General features: G+C 43.4%; 2 protein-coding genes across 5 annotated transcripts in view; both read left to right on the forward strand.

Annotated features, from left to right (window-relative positions):
- Positions 1-9377: 9377 nt before the first annotated feature.
- Positions 9378-12565, forward strand: XCR1 (X-C motif chemokine receptor 1). The gene has a single exon (XM_063176936.1). It carries the CDS (start codon positions 9378-9380, stop codon positions 10380-10382), a length of 1005 nt encoding a protein of 334 aa, XP_063033006.1. The 3' UTR covers positions 10383-12565.
- Positions 12566-16983: 4418 nt separating this feature from the next.
- FYCO1 (FYVE and coiled-coil domain autophagy adaptor 1) overlaps positions 16984-25750 on the forward strand; it is a 45950-nt gene continuing 37183 nt past the window's right edge. The window contains exon 1 of one of the 4 annotated variants that reach the window (XM_063156106.1): positions 16984-17062. The gene's annotated coding sequence lies outside the window, so the exon portion shown is untranslated. Of the gene's footprint in view, positions 17063-17634; positions 17967-18157; positions 18180-25750 lie in introns of those variants that run through there. The other 3 variants (XM_063156126.1, XM_063156117.1, XM_063156136.1) reach the window with 3 other exon arrangements.

A 25750-nucleotide genomic window follows, 5' to 3' on the forward strand; every position in this document is an offset into this window, starting at 1 on the left:
CTCAACAATGGTTGAACATAATATCACTAAAGACAAAGAACATGCCTCTGCCAGGTGGATTAAAGAGGACAGGTGGCCTAAGTAACTGGAGCTTTCTTGGGCTAAGTGTAGGGCAATCTAGGAGCTGGGGAACAGTTTTGGGAAGAGCATGCCGGCCCTTGTTGCATAAAGAATTGTTTGCCCTCACTGCACTTACCACAGGATCTTGCCAAAGGACAGATGGCCGGAGATGTTATGAAATGGCTCAGGAACTGGAATATTAAGATTTTGTCTCGGTTCACCAATGCTTGACACACAGAGCCCCTGATGTTATCCCCTGCTGGGGAATGTGGGCTACAGCTGACTTTCTGCTAAGAGCCCCTTTTCTGGGTGTGCTTGCTGCTGCTGGCCACCTGCTTGCTCATACTCTGGTGCTGAAATATGTGTGTACAAGCAGCACAGTGTGGCAGATGGGAGTGTGCAGATGCCTTCAGCAAAGTGGTAAAGCACTTTGAGATGCCTCTTGTAACAACAGTGAATCTTCAATATAAACAAATGAGCAAAATGCTGGAGAAAAATGTGGGAGTGTGAGACCAAGCCAGGTCTAGCAAGATCTTAAGGATTTCTGAGCTCAGACTGAATGTTTCAGCCAGAGATATTCAGCCCAAACCTTTGAAAAGAACAGCTGTGCTCACAGGGGTAGCCAAATGAAAGGATTTCTCTGAAAAGCCTATTGAGGGGAAAGCATGCACTGACTCTGTCTGCCAGGAGATGGATTTCACCTGGTGCCACAGACCAAATGCAGTCCAGGGCTGTCTGAACTGCAGTCGCTGCAGCATCAGCTCGACAAGTCCTTGCTGCTGCAGTTGTTCTGGGGGAGCTGGGGGAAAACATTTGAAGAGATGCACCATGCCTGGGCTGTTCCTCCAGCCTGTGAGCAGACATGGCACATCAGGAGGAAGTGCTGGGGTTTAGGGAAGTAGGGACTGAAACAGGACAGGAATGTTCTCGGTTGTGGTCAATTGTTCCTGGTGCAAGCTATTAATTGCCTCACTGTTAACGTAAACAGTGCTCTGATTGTACTGTGTTTTGGGGTTGTTTTATCAAATGTGATTTATTTTGCTTTGACTCATCAAAGAGTGTTGGGAAATTGGCTGTGCTCTGGAGATGTCCTTGCACAAGGAAATTCCTCCAACTCTGTCTCCTGTAGAAAATGTAATTTTAATTATGAAAAGCTTTGTTTTCCCCAGTCAGTTCTGTTTTCCCAAAGTCTGACTGAGCCCTGAGCCACCCCCTCATTGAGCTACTTCCAGACCACCATTTGAGATGCCATCAAGTTATCAACCCAATAAAGCCTCAGGCCATTCTCCCTTGCAATTTTTGCTTCTCCCTTGCATTTTTTTTTAAAGCTTTTATGGTTCTGACCACCCTGCATCCTGCACCTCTTTTCTCTGACGCCAAATTTAACCCGAAGAACAGCCCCAGCCTTTGGTTCTCTCCAGAAACAGATGGCCACCAGGGGCAAAGAGAACACATGTATATATTATATATATGCAACCTGTATATAATCTTCTCCAAAACTCACAGGAAATGAGTGGTCAGTGGTGAGCAGAGTGGTTTCTTTTGTCTTCCTTTATTGTTTCATCTGGTTTTCTAGCATCACCCTCTTCACAGGCTGCAATGCAGAGTGGCAGCTTTGGGAGCCAAGTGACTCAGATGGGTGGCAGCAGAGGGGGCAGCAGAACTGCAGCAAGGTGTGCTCGGATGTCCTGCACCTCCATGGCAGTGGCAGCGCTTCAGGTCTGCAGTGTCAAGAGACCTGTGCCAAAGATTGCCCCATCCAAACCTGTCAGAACACAGAGCAGCTGCCTCTCTGAGAAAAAGCAGGATTGACAGAGCAGCCAACAAATTTGTCCTGGTGATAGGCAAATGCCATACTGTGACTTGCCTCATGTTGAGGCCCATTACCCCTCTGGGAGCAGGAGGCTGCTTGTAAATCAGGTTTTAGTCTTCATGAGAGCTGCAGCATGTTCATCTAAGAGACCAGGTAGCAATTCACACCATCAGAGCAGGGACCATCATACAGCCAGAGGAGAGGGGTATACAGAGATGCTTCATACATTGACCTGGCTGCAGCTTTGTTCTTCAGTCTTGCTTTTGCATCCTGATGAAAAGGCTCCCTCAGGTGAGTTCCACACTGGGGGCAGTTTGCAAGGGCTCCCAGCCTGGCCAGGGCAGCCCATTGGGAGCAGTGGAGGCACACGAGGTGCTACCGAGCTGGGTCTGGGTGCCAAGGAGCCATCCCAGGATCAGGGTAGGGAGTAGCTGATGCCAGTGAGTACAAGTGGGGTGAATAAGGCAAACTGAAACTCTCTGATGTTCTGCAAAGCATAACAGATGTGATGAAGGGAAAGAAAAAGAAACTGATTAGAAAGTGCTGAGAAGATGTATATCACAGCAGTGACATATACAGTTCTGTGACAGTTGATGAAAAACTCAACATGAGCCAATAGTCTGTACTCACAGCCCAGAAAAGCCAAATGAATCCTGGGCTGCATCAAAAGGACCATGGCCAGCAAGTCAAGAAAGATGATTCTGTCCTTCTACTCTGCTCTTGTGAGGCCCCACCTGGAGTGCTGAGTACAGTTCTGGTGAACCTGACAAAAGAAGGACGTGGAAGTGTTGGAACAAGCCCAGATGAGGCCACAAAATTGAGGAGACTGGAGCATCTGCCCTAGGAAGGCGGGCTGAGAAAGCTGGGGCTGTTCAGCCTGGAGAAGAGAAGGTTGTGTGGAGACCTCATAGCAGCCTTCCAGCAACTGCAGGGGGCCTACAGGGGAGTCAGAGAGGGAACTTCATCAGGAACTGCAGTGATAGGACAGGGAGTAATGGGGACAAATTGAAAGAGGGGGAATTTAGGTTAGATATTAGGAAGAAATTTTTTACTCTGAGAGGGATGAGGCACTGGCACAGGTTGCCCAGGGAGGTTGTGGATGCCCCAATGCTGACAGTGTTCAAATACAGGTTAGGTAGGGCATTGAGCAACTTGATCTAGTGGGAGGTGTCCCTGCCTGAGGCAGGAGGCTTGGGACTAGATGATCTTTAAGGTCCCTTCCAACCCCTTAACATTCTATGATTCTTTGTTTGTTGCTTCCTTAGACTACGCCCAGCCTTTCACTGTGTGCAAGCACGGCTCAGTGGGTAGGATTCTCTCTCTTTCTCTTCTTTCCCGTTTTGCTAAAGCCTTGAAGTCTCTGGGACTTCAGCATCAGAATGGCTTCATGAGTGGGCATGGTCTGATACGAGTGAGCCCATTTAACAGCCAACAAAACCAGATTGTGCCTGCACTGCCAGGGACAAGGACAGACTCTGTGACAAAGCTGGGCTCTTTGCAGTGACACTGCTCATCCATCTCCCCAGAAAATACATCTCCCTCTGCCTGCACACACAGATGCTGAGGCTGCCCTCATCATCTCTCAGGAGCCTCGGGAGCAGGGCATACTGGTCACATCAATGGCTGTCAGCACAGTTTCCATCTGTTTCAGTATCATTCCTGCAGCAATGGGCCCAGCAGGAACACTGGAAATCCCACCCAAAATGTTGTACACAAATTCTTTAGACATATGGCTTATAATCCTCTTAGGAGAAAAAAAAAGGGTAATATAGATTAACTACACCAGTAGAATGGAATTTCGTAGAAAAATACAACCCTATTGTTCATGTGGTCTCTGAGCTATAAAAAATGAGTTCATGAACTTTATGTGAAGGCTTGAATTTTGCTACGCTTTAGAGAAAGACATGAGGTTATTTCTCCCCAAACCGTGATGTGCTCCTTTGCTTTAATAATTGTGTTTGTTTTTTGTCTGTAAGAACCTGTGAGGGAATAGAGTCAGCTTCTTAACACACATTTTACTTAACAGACTCCTTATTCAGCTCTAAAAATTTTTTTTAAGTATAGTACAGTGGCTGGTGAGATCTCTCAAGGACAGCCCCACCTTCCAGTATATTGTCAGGAGGGTATGTGTGCATCTGCACAGAGAGATGGGGAGGGGTCAACATTTTGTTGGCAGCAGAAACCTGCAGATATGCCCTGCTTTAGCAAGAAAAATAAGAAGTGGTTTTGCTTGGTTTCGACTGCCAAGAAAAACAGCTACTAAGAAACAAAGTGATGGTCTTTTTCATGGGCAAATAATGGAGCATTTATGTTCTCTATGGAGCAGATGGGAAAGTGGCATGCCATGTCACTGCTGCCTGGCAAAGAGAAATGGGCTGGTGTCCTGGGCCTGGCAGGAGTGCTGCTATGAAGAAAAATCAGAATTACATATCAGACACAGAGATCAATGCAAGCTCTTTGCTTGCAAGAAATGCATTTAAACTTGCACTCGTCTACACTGTTGGAAAAATATTGACAATTTCTCCACTCAAAAAACCCCAGAAAGCTCCTGTTTTCTGTTTCCTCACAGCCAATTATTACCAAAAGGATTACTTCTTATCATCCTGCAGAATTGCTTACTCATCCCACCCCTGCATGAACTACCAGGAAAACCACGGCCAAGCCCTACCTGACTGCAAGCAGGGAGCAATGCTCTCGTTTGCACCATCCTACAAAAATAAGGGGCTGGATTTCTCCTTGCCCTTGCCCTAGGGGAGAATAGAGAATACCCAGAGCTGCAATCCTGCTGGCACAAAGCCTTTTGCAGGAAACCACAAGCAGGATACCAACCACCTCCACTTCCACACAAACCTCTTTGGCCAAGGTTGCTCGTGCCTGTGCTGGGTTGAACAGCTGCTGCCCAGCTGCTGCCCAGCTGCCAGCACCACATCCTTTCCAATCAGCCTTAGCACAATAAAACTGCAAACTTGCTAATGGTAGTCTGAATCCCCTCACCCAGATCATTAATAAAGATATTAAATAGGACTGGGTGCAACACAGCTCCCTGGAGGACAACATTAGTGACTGGATGTGACACCATTCACCATGACTCTCTGGGCCAAGCCATCCAGCCAGTTCTTAACCCAGCAAATGCTGCACTTGTCCAAGCCAGGGGCTGCCAAGTTAGTATGGAAATTTCAACTCAAATGTGTGTTTTGGGGGGGGTTCCAGACTCTTCATTTGGGATGTTTCTGCTTCCATAGATTGCGGTTATCACAGGGCTGATGGCCAGGACTGAGAGGCAGAGCTCAGGGGGAACAGGAGGCCACCAAAATTCTGGGCTGACTGTGAGTGCTGTACCTGCCTTGTGAAACCCATGGGGCATAAGTGGAAGCATTGGTCTCAGAAAATTATCCCAACCCAAGAGAATGCTTTGCTTTAACAATAGGATAAGAGATTCCTTGACAAGCTGGGCTTCTCGAGGCTTTGCAAAACTGAATTGGACAAGAGAATTCCTTCTGACTTTTCACTTTACCTTGATCTTTTGCTTTATCTATGTCCTGGAAGTTTGTTACCACATGCAAATTTCCTCTAAAGCAGACAAAAATCTCATCCACCAGCACAGACCACACTGTGTCCAGAGTACACTTGTGCTTTGGACCAAGTCTACCTGCCAGTCACGACTTCCTGTCCATCTCCTACGTGTGACTCCAAGGCTGTGCTCCAAGACAGATGCCAGTCATAGTTAGGGAAGGAGAAATGTTATTTATTGTGTTTTAATTTCCCTAAATTAAATGGCTGTTCCCCAAACATGCTTGAAAAACTAAAGCATTTTCTTGCCAGAAAAGGTCACATCTGGAACAAGAGATCAGCTAAGGAAGCAGCTACCAGATAAATTTAGTTTAGGGGAACAGAAATTTATTTTATGTGTCAATGCTTGTTGCCTGTGAAAACCAGCCTGCAAAAACATTTTTTTTTTCCTGGTAAACATGGAGAACATGCTGTGAAGACCAGAGGCTTTTTAAATAAAGTGAATAAAAAATGCCATCAGTGCATGCCTTATGGTAGGGGGCTTCTCTCTACTGCACTCCCTTTGTCTTTTCCAATTAAGATGAGATTAACCTCAGCTTGTCTGTGTAAATGCCAGGAATCTTCTTAAAGGGGGCTGTCTCAGCTGCCTCTGCCTGGTGAGGAGACTGGTAGAGCACAGAGTGAGGGCTGATGAGGCTTCTGCCAGTGCCTCCCTCTCCTTCCACTGACTGCAAAGTGAGCAGACAACTCCTCCCAGCCACACTTTCAAATGTTCAGTTTGAAAATGAAATAAACTGATGAATAATCTGTACCTTCAGCTGACAGAAGTCGAACTTAATTTTCAGAGAAAAAGAAAAATAAACTGGAGATCACTCATAGTATTATTTCCCCATTTCTGTATTAGAACCTTTTTTTAGTATGATGATACAAGACAAAGCACAGCCCTGTTAGAAAATGAAGGCTTCTGGACAAGCAGTTTTTCTGTATAAAAGTGAAATGAATGTTGAATGCCTTGCTGAGTGCTCTTCAGAAGGGCAGGAATGACTTTAAACTGTATGATGTGTTTCCCTATTACTATTTGTCCTGACAACTGAAATTAAGGTCATTTCCTTCTTTCAACCAACTTCTGCTCTCACTTGTACCGTTATACATACATTGAAAACAGTTGCATGATTTGTATTTCTTGTGTGACACTGATATATTTTTTTACCTGTTGATCCAATCACATAATTTTTTATCTCCTTTGCATACATCTTAATTGAAAATCCATACACAGCTTTTCTTACTGTACAGTTGAAATGGAGAAGATAAAATACAGTAGAACAAAAACACAGGTTTTAATTTAAGGGGTTTTGAGGTAAAAAGAAAAATATCTAAGTGCCTTAGGTTCCTGCAAGGTTCTCCTTACCATCAGTGACCTGATGGAGGGTTCCTCAGCTGATATAAACATAATATCAGAGCATATAATCCTGATCAACCATCCGCAAGGTCTGATACTTTGTAGGCTGGAGCCTCCATCTGTAATTTCACGGAGCCTGCACTAGGTAAGATGTCATATGATGGATGAACTTGTTTTGTGAAATGTGGCATTAACCAAGGGCTAACTTTGCAGCATTAAAAATCCACCAGGAACAAGCTACCTCACAGAAGTATTTTCTTACATTCTCTGGAAATGCTGGACACAAAATCAGAGAGAGGATACCTGTCCCCATGTAACCAAGCTTTCCTCTGGCTCCTCCCAAAGTGCAAGACAGAACCTTTTGGGTCAGGTGGGTAAGATTCCGTGGCATCTGGAAATAGCAAGAGTTACTAACAGGGTTTCCAATCACAGCTGTCTGCCAGCATGAATCAAGCGTCTGCACACTCAGCATGTCTCCTTGGGGAGGATGGAGAAAAATAGAGACTTTTTGGACTGCTGAAACTATTTACCATCTCCTGTCATCTGAACTGTGAAGAAAATAGATGTGTTGGTACAATTCTTTATTTTGGCTTTGTAAAATGATGCTTTCTGCCTTGCAAGTATTGCTTAGCTCCTGACAGCAGGCAGGAGTGAGCAAAGCTCCCCAGCAGATACCTGCTCTCTAACCACTGCCTACCCTGCAGCAAGGGTGTGAAGAACAGAATGGTGTGATGTGATGAGGGACAGGACATGTGCTGGTCAGAATACTTCCCAGGCAGATGCAGTGATCAGGGCTGAGGTCTTTGTGAGAAGGTTCCTGTGTCAGGGGCCAGCAGCAATTGTGGCAGAGATCAGGAGCAGCCCAGGAGCAGCCCAGGAGCAGTCCTGCTGGCTGTGAAGCCCCTGGCCTGTGGGCAGACCTGCCCTGGGGTTTTCTGTCACTGAGTAATCAGCACGAAAGGAGAGAGTAAGTGGTGAAGACACCGGTTATACTGTCCTCTCATCCCTGGAGATGCTTGGTTATTAACAAAGAGGCTTCTCTGCTCCCTTAGGACAGCAGCTAAGGAGCAGCATACCCTAGCCTGAGCTGAAATAGGACACAGTGATGGTCAGGACCTCAATCTAAACTATTCATTGCTTAAATGTTGTCTGTACTATCATGTAAAACCAGAGAGGATGACTGCCTTTGCAAGGACTGACCCTGCATGCCTGAAAACTGCAGCATTGTACAAACTGAGGGCCACAAATATCTTTCCAGTTAGAACTGAGACTCTGGTAGTAAATGTTCCAGGGCCACTTGCTGTCACAGTACTGAATCCTACACATCCCTTGCCTCCAAAATTTGCTGATCACAACCCACTGGATGGATGGTTCCTGTCCTGTGCTGCCTGTGTCATGTTCCAGCTGACCTGAACCACCTACCCCCACAGATGGCATTAAATTCTGGCAGCCAGGAGTGCTCCCAGACATACTTTCCTGGTGTAGAAATAGCTCTCCTGTCCTCCAAAGGAGGACAGCATGCCTTTTTCTGGCTGTAGAAGGCAGATTCTTCTTTCACTAATTAAAAAAGGAAAATGTCACCAGCAAAATTTGGCCCGAGCTGTGGGGTTTCTTTGTACTTTGAAGGAACTCAGTGGCAGGTCTCTCACTGACTTCAGTCAAATCAGGATCCAAACATGGTGATGCAGATAAGCCTTTTTCTAGGATAAAGTGTATTTAGACTTCAAACCACTGGTCAGAGGCATGACTGATTTTTCTGTGCCTACTTTTAAGCTTAATTTAATAAAGAAATTAGGCTACTGTAGCCTGATTGTATGCCATCTTCCCAGTCCCACTAAGTTTTGATCCTGTTGGCCAGTTTCAATTCACCATCGACCTGGAATTAAATTCCTGCTTGCATATAGACAAAGAAGTACCACTCCCAGAAAAGGACTGTGATGTGATTTCTGCTTCTGTTGCATCCCTGAGAATCACCAGGCCACAGAGGGGCCCAGAGCACCCAGCATGATGACACTTCTGCCACAGCTTCGAGATGTTTAGATATCAACAAACCTCAAGATAAAAATCTGTAAGAAACCTGGCTTTTCCTGCTCTTAGTGCTTACAGTGGTTACTACTGGTTCTGCTCAGCTTTTTAGGTTTATGCAGTGCAGAACTGCAGTGACCAAGAATCATCTATACAGTGAAGTGCTTAGGAGTTGGATACCACTCCAGAAAACTGAAAAAAAACCTACTAGCATATTTGAAAGTCTTGGCACCTGAGACATTTCTATCAAAAAACAATGCACATTTATACAGTAAAAACTTGGTAATTGAAAGTTATCACCAAACATTTTGGTTCAGAAACTGAATTTCTGACTTATGTATTTGAGTGCTTTGCAGTAACTTTTTCATATCTACCTGTTCATGTTCTAGTCATAAGAAGAAATGAGTCCTTTGTCTCCCCAAATGAATAGTTTCACTGCTGCTTTTTCTGTCTTAAAACAGAAGCCTCCACAGTGGGATTTTAGTTATTGAGTTGATTTTCACAAAAGATTTGATCGCTGCAGTCCTTTGAAGTAGCTGCTGGAGAACAGCACAAGATTTGAATAGAAAAATGGACGAAGGATTTTATTTAGATGATAATTCCTCATATGAATACCTTTATGAAACCAACGTCTGTGAAATGGGTGACTATTTCATATTTAACATCTATCTCACTGCTGTCCTCTACATTCTGGTATTTTTCCTCAGTCTGCTAGGAAACGTTTTGGTGTTATGGATCCTACTGAAATATGAAAACCTTACATCTTTAACAAACATCTTCATCATGAATCTCTGTATCTCTGATTTAGTCTTCTCCTGCATGCTGCCTTTTTGGGTAGTGGACCAGTCCTTTGGATGGATTTTTGGTGAGTTCCTTTGCAAAGCATCAAATGCTATTTTCTCCATTGGCTACTACAGCGGTGTTTTCTTTTTGACTCTCATGACTATCTTGAGATACTTGTTTGTGGTGAACCCACTTTCAACTCTGAGATCCCAGACGTGGTGCTGTGGTGCTCTCGTGTCCTTGGCTGTTTGGACTGTTAGCATCTTAATTGTGGTTCCTGAGGTGATTCACACCACAGTGCAAGAAGACTTGGAACAGCACAGGTACTGTGATTATGCCAATGGGAATTGGAAAAAGGTGGACATTTACATGAGAAATGTACTCTTCCTGTTTTCCTTTGGAGTCATTGTATTCTCCTACTTCAAGATACTCATAATCCTGCTTAGAGCAAGATCTCGCAGAAAGCACAGAACTGTGAGACTCATCCTCATTATTGTGGTGGCTTTTTTCCTGTGCTGGGCACCCTACAACATCCTCAGCTTCCTGACTACTTTTCCACCACCTACCTGTCAGTATGTGAAAGACTCCAACCTTGCCTTTCACATCAGCCGTCAAATTGCTTTCTCCCACTGCTGCCTCAACCCTGTGCTCTATGTATTTGTTGGAGTCAAGTTCAAGAGGCATTTGGCACGGTTATGCAGTCTGTGTTTACACTGCAGCAATGGTCAAGCCTCCAGCCTCAGGATCTGCCAAGAAGGCAAATTCCAGCATGAAGGGACATCCCTCTATTGAAGCAAGACCTAACTATTAGGACTAATCCTGAATGAACTTTCAGATTTTGCATGCTATCGATAGCCTCTAACTCTTAGAGGCACTTCCCTGAAAAGACACACAAATTTATTCTTTGCAAACATGCTGTGTATGGAAAATAACAAAATGTATTTGCAGTGGGATGAAGAGATGAGAATGCCAAGAAATTACTTTACATATTACTTAAATTGTCTGAAAATCTTAAGTTCACAATTTTTTGAACAGTGAGATGGGTTTTCTCTCACTTATACTCTCTTTTGAAAAGAAAGCAATTGTTTTTTCCCTTGGGCATTAAAACATGGGTTTTAACATAAAAGCTGTTGAATATCTCTTTCTTACCTGACTTAAAATACTTGGATTGTATGTAGCATTAGACACATAGGTATTTTTTGTAAATTTTAATGCCTTTCGATGTTTATAATTTTACTCATTGGTCTTTTTATTTTGTGGGGAGAAATGTCTCTGAATTAACTGTTCTGACAATAGCTGCAAGACCTTAGTTTCTGAAGTTCTCAGGGCAAATGTTATTTTATCTTTTGATAGATACATATATATAAAACTAGCTTTGTGTAAAAGTAGTCTTTTGGGTCTGAAATTGATAACTTTAGGAGAGCCCTTGAAGGAACACAGATGCTGAGCAGATACTTCACTAGGATATCAGTTTTCCTTCTGTTACTGCTCTTTGCCACAGGATTCTTCCAGTCTTTGAATATGGTTTCAGATGATTGCAGCAAATCAACAGCTCATCTTCTGAGCAGAGCAGGAGCATATTTGCCTCTAATTGCTCTTTACCTCCTTTTCTCCCTTTCCCATGGTGCTGAGAACACTTGAACTTATAAAAAGGTTATAGTGCAAGAACAAATGGCTTTTTAAATAGCAGGATAAAAATGGTTTGCTTTATTTGTAAAATTGATTTTTGGGGTTTTCTTTAAGATAAACTGATACCCTTCATTCTAGCTCAATAGATATTTTTAACCCCAGGCAGTGTAACATATAGTACATACTCCAGTGTAGCTGAATGACAAAGTCCCTGCAAAGAAAAATATTTAATTTCCCAGCATTTATATAGAAAGCCAAAGTAGTTTTGCAGTGGCACCAAGCAATGGTTTAGCAGTGGTTCTAAGCCAAAATTTGGCTTTTCAGGCATCTGTCGTAAAATGTCTATGCTGTTTCTACACTATTTCATTTGACCTCTAAAGATTATCTGGAGCAGACAACAGATTCTTCACAGCTGCTGTGTAGTTTACAAAAAGGAGAAACTCAGATAGGCCCATAATACAATATCCTATTTCTGATTATACCCAGAAGCAAGAATACCTAAGGAAAAGCATAAGAATGAGGTGAATATATATGACATAGACCAATACAGTCTTCCTAGGGCTTGTCCATAGTTTCTAGTTTGTGCTTTGGTTTAGTTGCCAGAACAAAGTGTTTGTATCATGTCCCTGATCATCAGATGCACCTTTCTGAACAGATCACTCCTGGTATCTCACTTACTACAGTAACTGCGTACAATGTAAAAAATTAAAAAGGGGACTCATTAATTCTACAGGGTTCCAATGCACTTGTGTTCAGACAAACCATGGAAAGATAGAAGTTGTCATTTTTTCTGGCTGTGGTGGAGACCAGCATTTGGCTATTGCTTCCTGACAAAAAATTAATTTGAATTTCATTTGAAATGAATGTGGCTTCAAGAGACTTTGGGCTGGGGACTGAATACCATCAATTATTGAAGAGATAAATTATTGAAGGAAAAATTAGTCCAATTTCTTCTATTCTGGTAAGCCAGGACCACGTCATTGGTACCAGCAAATCTCCACATGAGGAAAATACTGTGACCATGAGTACCAAGAAGGTCTCATGCACCTACATAATTTCAACAAGCTGTCGTTCAACTCATTGTCCTGGAGCCACATGAATGTGAGATATTTACTTTTCATATATTTTACATCTGTCTAAAACAAAGTTGAGAATTATAATAGAAGGACAAAATCTGAACTGATCCTGCTCTGCCCAGTTTTTAGCAAATTATTTAAATCTGCTTGTAACTTCAGCATATTTTGTAATTTTTTAATATATATTACAGTGTATCTGAGTATGTAAAAAGAATTCTTGATATTACCCAACTGTATTGCTGACATAACAAAGTAACTCAGAATGTAGATATGTTGCCTCCTGATATAATGAATTAGTACTAATAAACATTCAGAAATCCAATGGAATTCTACCCTGTGACTATTATTCTCAGCCTCTGATAACCACCTATTAAGGTATTTTCAATTGAAGAAGTAATTGTAAATTGCCATAGGTTAACTTAGCACAGAAGAGACTTCTGGAGGTGATCCAGTGCTCTGTGCTGCTCACATAAGTTTTATCTGCCTGATCAGACAAGGTCACTCAGGGCTTTATCTGGTCAGACTGATAATCTGCAAGGACAGGGACTCCAAGTCCTCTGAGCCCTTGTTGCAATGCTTAATGACTCTTATGGTGGATGTTTTTGCTTCCATACAAACAAAATTTCTTTTGCTGCAACCTGGTGATGTTGCTTTTTCCTTGCCTTCTCTGTGTCTTCACATTAGAGAATGGAAAAGAGCCATCAGATCTCCCCTAAACCTCATTTTTTCCTGAGGCTAAATATATCCCAGCCAATTTAGCGTCCTCATACATCATGTGCTCCAACTCCCTGTCCATCTTGGTGATCCTACACAGGACTGGCTTCAGTCGGTCAATGTCCCTTTCTTGCATTTTCGGCCCCAAAACTAGATACTCTACTGCAGACCATGAGACCTGCAGTACTGAGACATTGTCAGTGGCCACGAGAATGTCAGGCACAGTGGAAAAAAGGCTTCCCTCAGCCTGATGGCAGCACAGGCCCATAAACAGTTAGTCCTCACTGCTGCAAGGCCACATGCCTGTGTTGTGTTCTATTTCTGTCCACTCGAAATCCAAGATCTTTTCTGGCAAAGCTGACCTCTAACCCCATCTTTAAGGAAACACCCTGTTTCCACTAAAATCAATGAAAATTTTGCTTCTGATCACAATCAGAGCAAGAATCAGATGCACAAATGTGTGCAATTTTGGCAAAGCCCAGCCTGTACTTCTTTACTGCCACAAGTGTTTTCACTGAGAGTCAGGAAACTTTCATATTCTCAATGTTTTGAAATATTGAGTTTATTGCAACCATAAGTAAAATTCTACTTTATCTTCTCCTTATGGTTACTCTGCAGCTGAAAATGCCCTTGCTCATCCACAGAAACAAAATACTGAGAAGGACAAAGAAAAGCGTGAGGAGTGGAGTACTCTCTCCATACTCAGGAACTGCTCAGGTAACAAAACCAAAACACATTTGAGTTTGTTTCATTCCTCTAAACAATGCTGCTTTCTTCCAACAAAGAGAAGAAAAAAAAAAAAGGGAACAAAAAAAAAGGAAAATAAAAAAAAAAAAAAAAAGGAAAAAAGCTCTTTATCTCTGTGCCATCCATATAGATGTATATAAAAGACTCTGTTTCATTTAAACTGCACTGTCGAGTCGATGTCTTGGCACTCCCACATTGTTGCTGGTGCAGTTGAACCAGCACCAAACTAGATAAAATTCTTGGTACCTACTTTGTCCACAGGAGTGAAATGCAAGCATTTCTGATTAACTCCTAAATCTGATGTGCTCTGGTGAAAGTCAGTCTCAGAAGCTGACCTGATATTTAGCAGAATATTCCTCCAAGGTCCTCAGCCTAAAATGTCTAAATGCCATATTTGCTTCTAGATGCTTTCCAGAGCTTTGCTGGTTCTTTTTATGTTGCCTGCTCCCAGCTTTATACCTACTGACAATTATTTGTCCACCTATTCAAAACAGAATGCAAACAAATGTAAAAAGTGCTTCCAAAGCTTTCTCCCCACAGTCACAGAAGGTTTCTGATGATGAACAGCAGCCTGTTGTTCAGTCTAGCTACAATGGTATGTTAATCCATTGAGGGTGACCAGGGGAACTGGGAGTTAACTACTCTCATAAAATACCTCAAGTGCTAGTGGAAGCAAAGCCCTTCCGTCATTATATAACATCAATTAACTCTTGCAAAAAACTTAAAGAAAACATGTAGCACATATAACAATAATGTCAGACAGATGGAAGGAACACATTCTATGGACACATACTCAGAGACCATGATAAAACTCTCATCTGTGGTGCACAGGAGACCACTAAGCAGCAATTTAGTTGTTTTAGTTGATTGAGTTGGCTCTCTCTATCACCCAGTGAAAAAACTTTTCCCAGCAAAGGCTTTCCTTTTGGGGACATGACTGACATTGCCTTTCCTGGCTAGTAAAACTGAAAATAATTCCCATCTAGCCCATCATGGTTTATGAAGAAGTTAATCAATAAATGTTATGAGAGCAAACATACAGGAAAGCAACACACGTTGAGCAGACAATGCGGGTTTTTTCTAGTGCAGCTTCCAAAAAGGAAAGATTTCCAACATCTTCTATTGCCATGAAATATGGAAAATTCTAAGGAAGTGTTGGTCAGCTATGGATCTAGTTGGAAACAGCATGTTTTTGTCTCAAGAACTTGATGAATACATAAACAGGCAATACTTCAATAATTAAATATTTCTGAAAGTAGCTTGTTACTACATAATTAAAAAGAGGAACAATCCATTCTAATTGATTATTTTCAAATGAAAAGTAGAATTCCACACAGACTTTTTGAAAATTTGTAAAATAAAATCCATTGCAGTGAAATTATATGGGGTTTTATTTACCATTATTTGTGTCTGATGACCCTGAGATTACTTTTGGAAGACACCCAGTTGCCTAGAGATCAATGGAAAACAAACATTCATTTTCAGCAGATGCTCCTGGCACTGCTGCATGATTCAGCAAAGCGTGCCAAGAAAAGTAAGCCTGAAGGCTGCTTCCAAACAGTGTAAGACATCCCACTGCATCCCAAAGGCATACAACCTGCATTTCTGAGGGCACTAAAATGCTTTTGAGCTATTCAAAAAACATACACTAGATGAAGATTAATCACCAAAACCTAAGGTCACTTAGTCATTCTTATGTGTGACGGATGATGATGACATGTCAGTGACCACACACTACACACATTTCCTCAAGACTCTTGAAAATTCGATGCTTTGATCTTCAGCTTAAGATGATGTTTATGACGCTAAGAAAGTCACAAGCATTGCGGCAAGAACTGATGACAAACTGCTTGCTCACGAGTTTAATTTAAAATCTTTTATTTACCAAAGCAATGTGGGGAAAAAAGCAAAGGAAGTTTTTCAAGTTTGCTCTTCAAGTGGAAAACAAGAGTAGCCTATTTCAGGCACTGGAAAAGAAATGTCCTTTCAGAGAATCCCATGCATTGTGGGAGGGATAAAATCTGAAAGGAGGAAATAGCCTGCTCATAGGAGCCTGGAGCTTGGAGTGTTAGAAACCCTGTGTCCCTGTAGTCCCCACACCCTGTCTCAGGAAGCAACCTCTTGTTCCAGTTTCACACCCTCTTTTGGCCAGTCTCTGATTTTATGTGGACATAGTAATCTCGCCCTACGTCTTTCACAGAGTCACAGAATCAATTAGGTTGGGTAAGACCTCTGAGATTGAGTCCAACCCATAACAAACAAACACCACCCTGTCAACCAGACCATGGCACTGAGTGCCATGTTCAGTCTTTCCTTTAATACCTCCAGGGATGGTGACTCCTCCACCTCCTGGGGCAGCTCACTCCAATGTCTAATCACCCCTTATGTGAAGAAATTCCACCTAATGTCCAACCTAAACCTCCCCTGGCACAGCTTGAGACTATGTTCTCTCATCCCTTCAGTTCAGGGATGAGAATTTTCCTTTCATCAACTGGCAAGAGCAGAGAGGCGAAATCTGCTGCATACCAGATTTATCATGCCTGACTTTCACATTTGCCTCAAGTTGTCCGTGCAAAGAGCTTGATGAACTGATGTGCAAATGAGGAAAAAAAAAACCCACCAAAAAAAAAAACCCAGATACTATTCTGTATCTGTATGTAACCCAGAATAGTTGTAAAAGCAAGTCAGTACTATATTAAAATGTACCAAAACAAAAAACAAAAATTTATTAAGGGTGGGGTTTTTTTCAGTGGTGCCCAGCAACAGGCCAAGGAGCAATGGCCAATAAGTCAAAACACAGGGACGTCTCACCTCAGCGTGAGGAAGAATTTTACAGTGAGGGTGGCAGAGCACTGAACAGGCTGCCCAGGGAGGCCATGGAGTCTCCCCCTCTGGAGACATTCCAAACCCACCTGGCCGCGCTCCTGTGTCACCTGCTGGAGGTGACTCTGCCTTGGTAGGGGGTTGGACCAGAAGTCTCCAGAGTCCAACTCAACCCTAAGAACTCTGTGATTCTGTTAAGAGCGACCTTGCGTGAGGCCACCAGAAACACCAGCCTCCCCGAAAGGAAACCACCCCAAAGCTGCAGCTGTAGCCGAAAGCGACGATTTCTCCCGCAAAGCCGCTCCAAACCCCTCAGCTCTCCCCGCGGCGCTCGGTCTCCGCCACCTCCCGGCGCCGCAGCCAGACACCTCCCAGGCTGTGGGGCGGCCCCTCCGCGGCCTCACGGGAGTTGTAGTCGGGCGGGGAGGGCCGGAGCCTCACCCCGGGCCGCCTGTGCGCGACATGGCGGCGGCGGCCACGCAGGTACCGAGCGACCCTTCCCGCGCACCCCCGAGGGAGCGCGGCGGGGCCGGGGGCGGGGAGGCGGCGGCGGGCGGAGGGAGCTGACGGGGAGAGGGGGAAGTGACTTCGGCGGCTTCCACTTGTTGCTTCGCCGAGCTCGGCTTCGAGGGGAGGAGCCCTGGCGGGGCGAGAGTTGCCGGGCGCTTTAGGGGGTGCCCGGGTCGGCTCAGCGGCGGAGGGAGCGCGGGCATGGCGGGGGCGCATCAGCCCGAGGTGGGCTGGATGCTAGCTGGCATCGCCTGGGAACCCCCGGGAACGGAGGGTCCCCGTCCCTCAGGGCCACCACCTAGACCCAGTCCCCTGAAGTGTCATCGTGTCCCGCTGAGAGCGCTGACTTTAGGCCGACATCAGCACTGCCCTCTGTTTTCTGCCCTCCTGCAGCTGCAGGGAGAGCGGAGTCACCCTGCTGGAAACCAAACACCCGCCCGCGTCCGTGCCCTCACCCCGCTGTAAAGTGCTGACAGGCAAATATTTGCCGCGGCCCTAATCCCACTTCGCCCTTGTGTCGGCAAATCTGCGGCGGATGGATAGGGAGAGGGTTTTGCTGGCACACGGGGAGGCTGGGGCTGTCTCCAGAGCAGATGCCGGGTTTGCAGCCGGCCCTCCTCCTCCGGCTTATGTTGATCCTGGTAATCCAGAGTGAGCAAGGAGAAGGAAAAAACCCAAGGTTTTAGTGAAATGGTTGTCTGCTGCCTCTGGACACGGGATTCCTCTCGGGCAGGGGTGCTGCGGTGGTGAGTCGGGCTGTGGAGGGGCTGTGCCGTGTTCTGGAAGCTGGTGAATCCCCCGGTGCTGCAGCTGCCCCAGCACTGGGCCCCCTTTCTCTCCGGGTCACTGCATCCAGCCTGCCGCTGATTTTTGCAAGGTTGGTTTGGCACACAGAGTTGGTCAGCTGTAGACTTCACTCTCCTGGTTTTGCCTGTCACTTGAAACCAAGCTTGAAGTTTTAAATTTGAAGTTGAACAGAGGGAGAAGTACCAGGCCTTTGTTTCTTTAATGCTGAAGAGTGAAAGTGGATGATTTTATCCAGCTCTGACTTTGAATGCTCATGAAGGCAAGCCAGGGTGAAACTTACAGGGTAAAACATGTTCTCTTTCTGGTCAGTAGCATGGCAACATGTTCTCTCTTACTGCCATGCAGTAGTGTGTTTTATGTTTTCCAGATTTTATGGTGTGCAAGGCAGTTTCTTGGAGTCTTCCAATGGTCCTCGTGGGAGTGCTTGAATTTAAAAAATGTTCTAGGGTTTCCAAATAGCATTTCCCAACATTCACATTTAGGAGACTGTGCTGCAGTTAAAAAGTTGTATCTTAAGATACTGTGGTGCAAAACAACAACTAATAGTCAATTTTGCTCTGCTTGTTGTAGTATACATATGTATTATCTGTAGTATATATATCTGACAGCATTTGTTATAAACCTGGTTTCACTACTACTTCACAAGAACCTGTTAGTTATGGAGCCTGATTTTCATGTATAAAGGAGTCTCTTATGTACACCATTTGATAACAGTGAAAGAGTGTATTATGTTTGCAGTCCCTCTTTCCACTGCTAGAGGGTTACGTAAAAGGAATAGGAATTTGTCCTAACATCCTGGAGGCTGGGTTCCTCTTGTTTGGTGCATGATGGAGAGCTAAAGAAACAACTAGGGAGATAAAACTAGTCAAGATGTAGTCTGTGAAATTGCAGAAATTATGCAGTGGACTCAAGGAAAAGTAATACTGAATTTTTTTTAACCCAGATTGTTATTTGTTTTTCTTAGTTGATTGCATTTAAAAATTAACAATTGTTTATTTGTCAGATAAACGTCAAACTCTTCTACTATTCTTTACGTGTTTTTGAGATTATTAAACTTAAGGGAACTGTAAGAACCCTAAGTGTTTTTATTGTTACACATGATCACTTTAATATATTTATTTGTATTACTGTGTATTTATTAGTTCAGTTTTGCCAATGCAAGGACACTTTAGCAGCTTGTATCTAGTCTAGTTCATATTTTGATGTAGTAATTTCATTTTGTTCGTGAAGGGGTAGCTGTTTGTGTCCAAAATTTCTCTAATAGTAATAATTTAAAATCCTTTGCCCAAATATATTCTGAAGAAGGTTTTACAGTTTGTAACACTGATAGAAAGAGCAGAACTTTTTATGCAAAGTGCCTGGATCTCAGTGTAAGCACAGGACCTTGACTTGTATGCCCTTCCTTTGGTTTAATACTTTTGCCCATGTTGGTATTCTGTGTAGATTGGTGGGATAGTGACCTTAGCAGGTATTTACAAGCAGTGAACCCCTGAATGAGTCCTGCTGGGAAGAAGGATGAGGACAGGAAAGGTCCTGCTACTGCTACAAGGCAGTTTAGGTTTCGAAGGTGAGCTGGTTGGATCAGGATATCCCAAATAACTGGGCTCATGCCAAACCTGCGTCATCTGTGAGCCTGTCTCCTCCCAGCCACCCAGCATGACAGTCTCGTACAGGCATCTCCTCCAAATGCTTCTAAATCTTTGGAATTTTTAACTCTGACATTTCCCCTTTCCCCCAGAAATGGTGACCCTCACTGGAAAACACAAGAAAAGAGGGAGAGAGGAAATACTCCATTCTTCCTGCTACAGAGGAAGGAAAACAAGAATTCTTTCTGTTGACTCTGGGCAGCATGACTCACTCAGTGGCCTGTCAGTTTGGGTTGTCTCAGCCTGGTTTTTGCTTGCCTCACCCTCTATTTGGTCTACATGTGTGGTCAAAACCTGTAATTTTCAGTGTTGCAAGTTGGTATTTCACTGGGAACTGCATATTGGCCAGGAGTTATTCTGGGGAGCTGCTGGCTGGAGGGAGGACACATGAGGTGCTACAAGTGGGCAAGGCCCACACCTATCTGCCAGACTTGCCAAAACCATTAGCTGGAGGAAGCCTTTTCAAGTACTTCTGAAACCTCAGCTTGGAGGGACAGTGTGCAACGGTAGATACGGAGGTAAAAAGTGCTGCTGAGGAAGGGTCCCGTTAAAATCCAGCATTTAATTGTTGTTGGTTTTAACAATCCCGAAGTCTCAGACGGGGCTGAGATACTTGAGTCAGGCCAAGCTTGCTGAGGAAGTTAACAAGGCTCAGAGACCAATTTTGGAGACCTGAAAGAGATTTTGACATCTCCAAGCTTGTACAATGAGCGAGTTGAGTGCCATGAATCACCAAATGCTCCTCTGCAGCTGGAAGTCCCCTGGTGTTTCTGTTTCTGGAGGTGTCTTCGTGGTGCTCCTCAGAGTAGCTCCTCCTGAGTGTCATGTGCCTGGCCTGAAGAATGTGTAAGGCATTTAAATAGTTGTATGAGTTGTAGAGAGAAAGAGCAGATTTTGTGGCAGGGAGGGACACGGGGAGAATTGTTTGGGAGAATGAGAGCATGAAGGGGGAAAAAAGCCTTTTCACTTTAGAATGAATTCTGTATTTTCAGCTCACCATACAGGCATTGAGACAGGAGGGGTACCTTCTCCCAGGGGGAGTGAAATAGGATGGGAGCAGTGTGGAGAAGCAAGTCTCTGGGAGAGTTATGGTTGGGTTAATTGACAGATGATAGTAAGCAAGGTTTAGCTTTCCTGACGTGGGACACAGAGTGGCCCCATGTGTCCTAAGGGAAAAGGGCAGGCAATTTTTAAAAGCAATACTTGTAAAATTCCTGTTATCAGAAGAGAGCTCTTCACTTTGTAAACTGACTGCTTCCTCAAACAGGGAAGTTCTGTCATCATGAGATAAAGCTGAGACAAGGTTGTCTTTGTGAGATATGTACTAGGTCATCCCTGTGGTGTTGTTTGCAGAAAGTGGTCATTTGAGTTCATGTTGTTCATGGTGTTGTTGTTCAGTTATTGATGTGAAGGAATATCAGAGAAAAAACAATTTTCTCCAGGTCAGGAATCTGTGTCCCTAGTCTGATGCATCTGTCCTCCTTGGCAGAGTGCAATGTAAGGTTTTAGAAGGTTTCAAGCCAGGTGTTAGAGTGGAGATCCAATTTGATAGGTGCAGCATTAAAAAAATTGTTAGGGTGCCAGCTTTGTCCACTCAAGGTTAAAAATTAACTCAGTCTCATGGAGTTCTTATCGTGCCACTGTATACTCTTGTCTGTTGCCTAGTTTTGATCTCTTTCTGAGAAGAGGTTGCAAATACAAGGAATAGGGATGGAATGTAGGTCAGTTGTCCATAGAATAGAGAGGATTGCACAAGAAAACCTTTTAAAACTTTATGGATTCTTTTGTATCAGTCTCTTCTGTCAGGTGTGGGGTACAACCTGTATTTTATGAATGTCATTAGTTAGTGTTCTTATGCTGTAAAATGCAAATATTCCTAGAGCACCAGAGCCTTCCCACAAAAAGGCTTTACTGTAAGGAGTCCTTAACTATGAAAATGCTCCTTTTCTGCCAAGCATTTGTGAAATGTGAATGTTTTTATGCTTTTCATCTAGTACTCTCTTCCGCTATGTTATGATCCTCTGAGAATTTGTTTTTCTGGACACGTGCAAGATGTCTTTTATTGCTAATTGTTTATATTCCCAAACCATGTTTTTGTCACTGAAATGTGAAGTTTTGTTGGTGTAGAAAATGAAGGGGGATGATTAATTTGGAAAGAAAATTTCACTTCTCAGAATGGAAACCCTAGCTGTCTTTCAGGCTGTGCCTGCCTTTTGCTTTTAATCCTCCTATTTAATATAGTCCAGTGTGTGTTTCTATCAGTTACATATCTTTGTATGCAATGTTAGAGCACAAAGGGTTGAGTTGCCCTATAAAAAGCACATGTGTGCGTGACAGAAGAATCATGCTGTCTCTTTTATACCTCAGATCCTTACTTTCAGCAAATAGCTCTCCAGCTTTATGGATATGTGGCTCTATGTGCCTGCATGGTACAAAATAAGAAAAGCTGCAGCACAGCTACCGTGAATTTCACTGAGGCTCTATGTTTGCTGCTATAACAAAGTACAAAGTAGTTTTTTCAGACAATTGCTGGAATGAAATTATTTGACTGAATCAATGCTGTTGCAGTTCTGAGAGTTAGGGACTTTTTCCCCCCAGTTCTTCCTTCATCTTTGCCGTGAGTTTTGCATTCAGTGTCTTTTGTCAGTGTGTCTTTTTGCCAGCTGGATGACCAGGTAGGCTGTTTGGAGGTTTTTACAATTGTGTGACTCGCAGTTATCAGTCAGTATCTGCTTTTATAGAACTTATCATGTTCAACCTACACAAAGAAATAATGCAGTTAAAGTTATGACTTACAAACATAGGATTTTTCTCAGTATATTCCCTTGCCTGTTTTGTTTCATATAGAATGTTAGAAACAGTGTAGGATTGTGGGCACCAAATAATTAAAGGTCTTGTGATACCATCTGGGGCCATGTGATGAAGTGCCCTTGTTTGGAACAACTAGATCAGAGTAATCATATTAAAAAGAGATATTTCTGTAAGCAGTAGAAAGTAGTGGATCTTGGTTTCCAATGAATGTTTTTTGCAAATCTGATTTACTGTTTACCTGAATTACACCAAGTCTGCAGTGTGAGTTCTGCTCTTACTGCACACTGAAAACACATTTGGGTGGGGAATGGATTCTCTGGTATCAGGCTATAACGGAGATCCCACTGTAGCATTTTTAACAATGCAGAAACACTTTGCTCATGGACATCCTCCCTGCTTCCTGTTTTCATTGCACATGGAGAAGTAGTATTTTGAAGATGTTATATTTTGAAGATGTTATATTTTGAAGATGTTATATTTTGAAGATGGCTGCCTTCTGTCAAAGTTGCCTAAAACTGACCAATTGATAAAAAAATAAAAAGCTAGATGTTGGAGATGCATACATGATGTAAAAAAATGAAGATAGATAAATTTTATAGAATCAGATTTAATATAGGTCATTGTAGCTACTTCATTAACCAGTTTAATTATAGTCATTGTACTTTGTTGCCTGTTTTATATGTGTCTCACTCCCCTTCGGGTAAATCTTTCCTTTTCTTGTATGTGGGCTATTTCCTTTCTGCTTCTTTCTTTAATCTCCAGGATATCCTCCTCTGTAAAGAAGATTGCCACCCCCACACTAGCACTTATGCCAGCAGGGAAGGCAGGAACCACCTTCAGACATCAGCAGGCACGGCCCAGGAGTGCGAGGAGGGACTGGTGGCATGCCCTGTCTTGCCTCCTCTGTGCCAGGTCCAGGTGTAGCTGTGCTGGTGTCATTGCAGCTCAGCAGTTCTGGGCAAGTTAATGCCATCTGCCTTAGTCCAGTGCTGTTATATAAGAGGTTAACAATGCATCATCTAAAAAGCTCCCGACCCACAGCAGGTCACTCATGCCTGAGGAATGTATCATGCTGTTTTCACAAAGCAAATATTTATAGGTGTGCATAGTAGGATAGGAAATGCTGGAGGAACAGAGAATTCTGGAGGAATTAAAGAATTCTGGGCAAAATGTTCTGTGATCAGGAGGGACTAGATCAGGTGTTTACAGAAGCTCTTCCTATTTTGAAGCCTTGGGAAACCAGTTAAGATACATTTTCAACTTTCTTTGCCATAGGAATTGAGAGCTATGCACCTTTCTGTGGGATGAGCTCTGCTTTCTAAGAATACCTTTGGAAGGACCATGGAGGGGAGAAGAGTCTTTCTCCCCATTTTGTAGAGGAGAAGACAAGTAGAAGTTTCAGCACATTTGCCCTATGCCATAGTCCAGGTCAAAAGATCCCCTTCAGCTCTGGGAAGAGAAGGGGATAAATGCATGTGTCATGTGTGGGAGCTGATGCAAGGAAGGGGGAAGCTGTGAGACCTTGCTCCAGGTATTGAGAGGCGACAGGGAGTAGGCAGAGTGGGCTGTGCGGCTTCATGCCTCCAGCTGAGTTGTGGTTTCTTTTCAGGGTTCTCACATTCTACCTAGAGATCCAAGCAGGAATAAAGATGTGTATCTTTGGCTGCTTTGGCTCAACAAGATCAATCCACTGGGAGCACAGAGCCTTCTCTTGCCCTGTGCCACTGAGCTGTTGTGCACCCAGTAATCATTTATTTGTGACTTCTGGGCGTGCACACTGATTTAAGCAGTGCTAATGGGGCTGGGGAAACTGAACAGCCTTAGTCCTCTCCCAGTGAATGTCTGCCTGTGCACCCTGCCGGGAATTAGCACTTGACAAGGTCCCATGCTGTGCCTGGCTGCCATAGGATGCCCAGGGTCCCACTCCCTGCTGGTTATTGCTAAATAAAGGCTCAATTTCCAACTTCCTGCTCTCTCTGTAGATGTCTGCAGTTGATCTGCTTGCTGGCATGCCTCTTCCAAAGCCTTTGTGTCTCTGGAGCCTTGAATGGGAGCTTATTCTGTCCTTTGGGAAGCATAGGCAGGACCCCTTGTTGGTCCTTGCTCTTTTCCCTCTTGGTGTGAGGAAAAGGTTTGGAGGCACTTTTTGTTTTTCATTGCCCACGCGGCAGAGTCTTCTCACTTCAGCTCCTTTCTGCAACAGTTGCCAAACTGTTCAGGCAGGCTGATATTACTGTGAGTGTTTAGAAAAGGAAACATTGACTCACTGAGTTTGTTACTCTTGCTTTTTTTCAGTAGTACCCCAACTGTCCCAAGAAGTGTGGTACTTTGTATGGTCTCTGGGTAGCATCGAGATAGGAATCTTGGATATGTCACGTTATTGATTTAAGGTAAAAAACTGTGTTTGGCACCACAGGTCAGATAGTCTATGCTATTCTGGTCTTCTGTCCATGAAGCAATTGGTTGTGGTGGGGATTTTGCAGGCAAAAGCCCTTCCCCAGGCAGTGCATGGTCCATGTAACACTTGTGTCATAACATAACAACTAACATCAAAACATGGAAATGGAAACTAGCATGTAACAAAGCACAGGTATGCAGAGAAACTCAGCAGTAAGTCTAGTTTCAGCCTTCTCTTTATACTTGATGTTCTTCTGTCTCTGTGACTTTGTTAATGTTTGCTTTGTTTCAAACAGAAAAGAATACAGGATCACATTGGGATCACTTCCTAGCAATACCTTAATACATAGGGTAGAAAGGATGATCTGTTTGATTAATTCAGACACTTACTTCAGCCATGCCAATGTAGCTCTTTTGGGAGTGAAAGAATGGAAAGAGAAAGGAGATATAATAATGTGACCTAATCACATTAGATTCAAAAGTTTGCAAAATTTTAATTACAGCATAACTTCATTGTATTTCAGCTTGAATCATAACAAAAGCACTGATATGTAACAGCGATTTTTCTAAAGATTCAGTACTTTGGGTGTTGTTTTTGCTTGAAACTTTGGCTGTACCTCTGCAGACAGAATTCTGAACAACCTTTGAATAGGATGCTTAGTATAGGTTCCCTATGTAGTTTCTATGTGGCTTTTTTCTTTGAATGATTATTCCCAGATTAGCATTGGAAAGATTACATCCCCAGGCATGGTTGTTTTATTAAAGTGTTTGAAGCTTTTAATTAATTTTACCTTAAGAAAGATTTTCTGTGAGTGCCAAGTATAACTCATCCTAAGCAAAGAAGGTGGTGCAAGGTATGTTGATCCAGCCAGGGATGCTGTAACAGAGCTTAAAATAAAGTGGTGTTATCTTACATGTGTAGGGAACAGTGGGTTCTGAGAAGGTAAGGTGTGAGGTGCTCCTTGTGCTAAAATCACACTCCAGTACTAAATATTTTAAT

Source organism: Melospiza melodia, chromosome 1, assembly GCF_035770615.1.
Source record: "Melospiza melodia melodia isolate bMelMel2 chromosome 1, bMelMel2.pri, whole genome shotgun sequence".
Lineage (NCBI taxonomy): Eukaryota > Metazoa > Chordata > Aves > Passeriformes > Passerellidae > Melospiza > Melospiza melodia.